Source organism: Trichechus manatus, unplaced genomic scaffold (assembly GCF_000243295.1).
Source record: "Trichechus manatus latirostris isolate Lorelei unplaced genomic scaffold, TriManLat1.0 scaffold00184, whole genome shotgun sequence".
NCBI lineage: Eukaryota > Metazoa > Chordata > Mammalia > Sirenia > Trichechidae > Trichechus > Trichechus manatus.
Genome location: NW_004444120.1, coordinates 1312397 through 1317830, shown reverse-complemented (window position 1 = coordinate 1317830; position 5434 = coordinate 1312397). Strand labels below are relative to the sequence as shown.

Here is a 5434-nt window from a genome sequence, read left to right as displayed (position 1 = left end):
TAGCTTTTAAGACCCCAGACGCCACTCACCAAAGTGGGATGCAGAACATTTTCTTAATAAACTTTGTTATGCCAATTGATGGAGATATCCTATCGTGGCAATTTTTAGCAGCTTTATGGAGGTAGACAGGCACTCATGTGGCACAGTGATTGAGAGCTCAGTTATGGAGGTATAATTGACATACAATAAACTACATATTCATAGTGTGTATACATTTTTTACTTTTAATTTTTTAAATGATATTGTGCTTTTGGTGTAAGTTTACACAGCAAGTTTCTCGTTTAACAATTTCTGTACGTTTTGTTCAGTAACATTGGTTACATTTTTCACAACGTGTCAACATTTTCATTATTTCCATTCTAGTTGTTCCATTTCCATTAATCTAGCTTCCCTGTCTCCCTGTTCATTACCTTCTCATCTTTTAATTTTTTTGAACCATGTGAATATATTACCTATTACAAATTAAAGAAAGTAATTAAAACTTTAAAAATTGCTTAAGTAAATGCATAAATAGCAAAGTTAGCCTGCCCTGGGCCTTGCTATATTATTTTCTCAGTTCAATCTAAGAGTTTTTGACCTTTTGTAGAAATTTTTGGTAAGGTCAGCTCTGGTTTTGCCAACAATGAGATATTCTTATCATCTTTTAAATGCTACTCGACGCAAATATTTTGAAAACAAACTGTTACAGATGTGTCCTTCGTCTCAGGATATTGACATTCTTCTGAAAGACAAATAAACAGTGAATGCAGAGAAAATTTTAAAATTAGAATTGTAGCCCAGGATGGGGCTTTACAGAAATCTCCAGCTGTAAATAATGAGGGTTAAGGTCATTGTTACCCCACCCTCCATGCCCCCTTGTCTGGGCCCTGCCTGTCACATAAGCTGTTTGGGACTACAGAAGACCAGACCCTGGGCATAAAGGTATGTAACAGAAGGGCTCCAGCTGGCCTGGGTACAACACTGAAAAAGGCTAACCTCATTTCACTTCCACCTCTTTGCTTCCATTACATCTTCATATGAGAATCACTTTGACCAGACCTTTTTTGGGTCAGGGAAAGGCTTTTTTTGTATCTAGAATTCTGCCTGTCTGCTCTCCTGGTAAGAATGACCGTCTTCTGCCCTGTAGAACTGTTTACCATAGTCTATCTTTGGTTTCAGTGATTTGGGCTTCTGAGATTTGACTGAAGAGAAGCAAAGATGAGAACTTTATAATTCAACTTTTGCACGTTTGCTGTCTTCTCCCTCCTTTTGTCCCTTGATCTGCTAACCCAGATAACTGCTTTGTCCTATCCCGATTTTATCACTGAGACGAGCCAATCAGACTCAGATACTCAGTGCCCTTGTTGGAATCAGCTCACTCTTGTTCTTGAATTTCCCCTTTCTGTGCCACCCGGGCACCCTCACGGACAAGTCCCATCATTCTTTCCCAGTCCAGTTCCATTATGGGAACAGGTACTTGGGGAAAACTCCGTAACACAGTAGTGGGAGACATGGTTTGGGAGTCAGATCATCTGAGTTCAGGACCTTACACTGCTGTAAACGGTGTCACTGAGCACTCAGGGCTTAGTGCTGTTTCCTTGATAGGTGCTTTGCAAAGTTGATCGGTTGATCGTTGAGAACAAACTTTCTGCTCCAGTTTCTTCAGCTGAAAATACAGACGATTTTGTACCTCATTGCCAAAGCAGTTAGAGACATTGATGTAATGAAGCGCTTTCAGTTTCTTGGAAGACAAGAAGTGGATAAATAATGTATTAAATGGAGCCATTTTCTGATTTGTAAAATGTGAGAGGTGGATGAGAGGATTTCTTGGGTGCTTTCTAGCTCTAAAGTGTGCCCGGCTCTGTGAGAAGGGGCACAGCTTGGTTGCAGGTGGACTGTTAACCAGTTGCCATCAAGCCGATTCCGAGTCATAGTGACCTCCATGTGTGTCTGAATAGAACTGTGCTTCATAGGGTTTTCAGTGACTGATTTTTGGAAGCAGATCATCAGGCCTTTCTTCTGAGATGCCTTTTGGTGGACTGAAGTCTCCAACTTTTCAGTTAGCAGCTGGCCTATAAACCCAAACCAAATGTGTTGCTATCAAGTTGATTCTGACTCATAGCAACCCTATAGGACAGAGTAGAACTGCCCCAAAGGGTTTCCAAGGAGCAGCTGGTGGATTTGAACTGCCAACCTTTTGGTTAGCAGCCAAGCTCTTAACCACTGTGCCACCCGGGCTCCAGCTGGACTCTAGAAGGATGGGATTGCTTCTGTACTTATCTGCTGGGTGATGTAGATTCCAGATGCAAACCAGCTCTTTTCTCCATTGGCATCTTTAGAGAATTTTTCCTCCTTTCTTTACGTGATGTAGTAACTTTTTTTCGTAATACGCTTTAGATAACTTAAATAATTTTGTCCTCAGAACAAACTTTATGAGGAGACAAGGTCAATATTATGTCCATGTTTTACAGACGAGGAAACGGTGGTTCAGGTTATATGATTTGTCAAAAGTTATATAACAAGTAAATGTCAAGGCACTTCTCTTTATATCTTGTTCTCTCTTCTCCATGCTTCAGTTTCTCATTTATAAGCATAAAATTAGGAAGCTGGACCCAGTGATTTTTGAGAGCTCTGCCATCCTGATCTAAAATCAGTTAATCGAATTTTAGAATCTTAAGTCATTTTTGGGACAGGAGGATTTTACTTACTGAAGTAGTGTAAAGTGAGTATCTTCTGTGTAAATCCCTGAGGAGGTAAGAAATATAATGTAAAACCTTGTCCATCCAATAGCTTACCTTCTTGAAGTTGAATGCTGATAGTGGACATGGAGTTCTGTGTAGTAGAGGATTTCATCTGGGCAGAGATGGGTCAGGGTGATAGGAATCTGAGACTATTGAAGATCGGGGTGAAATCCAGACTGTGGGCACAAACCTCCAGCTAGGGTTAATTAATTAGGAAATGGTCATCACAAGAGTTTGGCAAGAACAGTGGAGCACTGGGTCCAGTATTAAGGTTGCTGTATGTCTGGGTTCGTGGGTGGTGCAAACAGTTAATGTGCTCATCTGCTAACCAAAAGGTTGGAGCTTTGAGCCTACTCAGAGGTGCCTCGAAAGAAAGTCCTGGCAATCTACTTGCAAAAAATGAGCCATTGAAAACCCTATGGAGTTCAGTTCTACTCTGAGATACATACAGGGGTTCATTATGAGTTGGAGTCAACTCAAGGGCAACCTTTTTTTTTTTTTTTTTTAAAAATGTCTGGCTTGCCGACCTGGAGTCCCAGGTTAAGGTGAGATTTCTAAGACTGGGGGTGGTTCTGTTGAGAATGAGGCACAAGAAAGTGAGGGGTGACCAAGGATCATAGCTGTGAGACTGAGGTATGAGAAAGTGAGGGGTGAGCAAGGACCGTAGCTGTGAGACTGAGGTACGAGACAGTGAGGAGTGAGCAAGGATCGTAGCTGTGAGACTGAGGTACGAGACAGTGAGGGGTGAGCAAGGATCGTAGCTGTGAGACCGAGGTATGAGAAAGTGAGGGGTGAGCAAGGATCGTAGCTGTGAGACTGAGGTACGAGAAAGTGAGGGGTGAGCAAGGATCGTAGCTGTGAGACTGAGGTACGAGAAAGTGAGAGGTGAGCAAGGATCGTAGCTGTGAGACCGTTTTGCTGGACACTGGCCACAGCAGAAGTCCGCAGCCATCGGCTCTCAGTCATTTCTGCCCCCCTTCTTCCTTAACTTAAAAAACACACTGCCATTAAGTCGATTCCGACTCATAGCAACCCCGTAGGGTTTCCGAGGCAGTAAATCTTTACGAAAGCAGACTGCCATATCTTTCTCCTGTGGAGTAGCTGGTGGGTTCCAACTCCTGCCCTTTGGTTGGCAGTCAAGCACTTTAACGACTGTGCCACCAGAGCGCCTTCTTCCTTAAAAGGAAGCTGAAATATATAGAATCCCTGTTTTCCTGCCTCTTCCCTCTTCCTTGAGGGCAGTTTAAAGGGGCTGCTGTTTGTGCCCTGGTCCGTGTGTGTGAGCATACTTGGCTGGTCACAGCGATTCTCAAGCCATCAGAAAAGATTTTTGTCCTTTTAATACAGACTGTTTATCTGGTCCTAGGCTGTTATATATGCTGTTTCCAAGAAATAAGCAAATAAGATGGAGGAAAAGCACTTGGAATAATAATACTTCAAGCAGCTTTTGACAGCCCTTTTAAATTTTATTCTGCAAATCCTTTAGTGCTGGGCCCGGATGATTTTAATTCATGAATATGCCTTGTTTTGTCATCTTTGAGTTTTTACATTTTGAGGTAAAATTGAACTATCGCTAGCACATTTTTCTGAAGTCATACCTATTTGTCCATTTTGTTTGTTCAAATGAAAGCATGCGTGAAGTAGGGAATTAGATTAATGGAGTAAATATTATGAATTATACACGCCCTCTAATCTGATGCTTTTTCTTCTTTTTTGACCCCCTGTTTTGTGTGTAGGCTTTCAGTCCAGCGTGAAGCTGTTGGAGTGAGAGAGCAAAGGTAAAGAATGATGTAATGCAGTGGCAGCCCCAAAGCATCTTTTGTTGTGGAATGGTTATTTCAGTCATCTCTTTATGAATCAAATGTGAGGGGCTGCTTTGTGGAAGGAGTCCTTTGCAAGAGCACATCAACAGGAAAGAGAAAGAGACATTCACTTGGAGGGCTCTTGCTGAAAATGGGTTTAACTCTCCTTTTGCCAGTCACTATCAGCCTGACCTCATCCATTTTTAGTACAATGGAGTGGCTGAGGCTTTGAGCACACCACCATTACATCATCGTGGCAAATTAAAGAAGGAGGTGGGAAAAGAGGACTTAGTGTTGTCATGGCCCATGAGATGACTGGAACTGAAATTGTTACTGAGAGGTTGGTGGCTCTGCTGGAAAGTGGAACGGAAAAAGTGCTGCTAATTGATAGCCGGCCTTTTGTGGAATACAATACATCCCACATTTTGGAAGCCATTAATATCAACTGCTCCAAGCTTATGAAGCGAAGGTTGCAACAGGACAAAGTGTTAATTACAGAACTCATCCAGCATTCGGCAAAATATAAGGTAAATGCTTTCTTTTTAAAATAAATGGACACACTGAATGGGAGATAATTTTAAATGAAACTTCATTTTTGATGGGGAAAGTAATTTGAGGAAGTTTCAGTTGCTATTTGAATTTTGGTACCTTATAGTACCTCAGAATAATTTACTAACTATATTTTCACATTTAAGAATATTTCTAAACTATACAAAAGGTTTAATTTGGATAAGACCTATGTTTTCCTTTAAAGGCTTGCTAAAATTGTTTAGTTAAAACGTTATAGTATCTATAAATTTGCTGAAAGGAACGTAATTCTTTTCAAGTGCATTAGAAAGCCAGTAGGAGCTAATTATATTAGAGGTGCTTTTTGTGTGTGGGAAGGTAAGGAACCATTGGTCAAGACTTAAG

General features: G+C 41.2%; 1 protein-coding gene across 1 annotated transcript in view; it reads left to right on the top strand.

The window, feature by feature from the left end:
* Positions 1–5434, top strand: part of DUSP16 (dual specificity phosphatase 16) — a 94719-nt gene that overhangs the window by 42841 nt on the left and 46444 nt on the right. Inside the window, exon 2 of the mRNA XM_004387322.2 lies at positions 4457–5049. Coding sequence (XP_004387379.1) covers positions 4822–5049 — 228 coding nt within the window. The 5' untranslated portion in view covers positions 4457–4821. The remainder of the gene's footprint in view (positions 1–4456; positions 5050–5434) is intronic.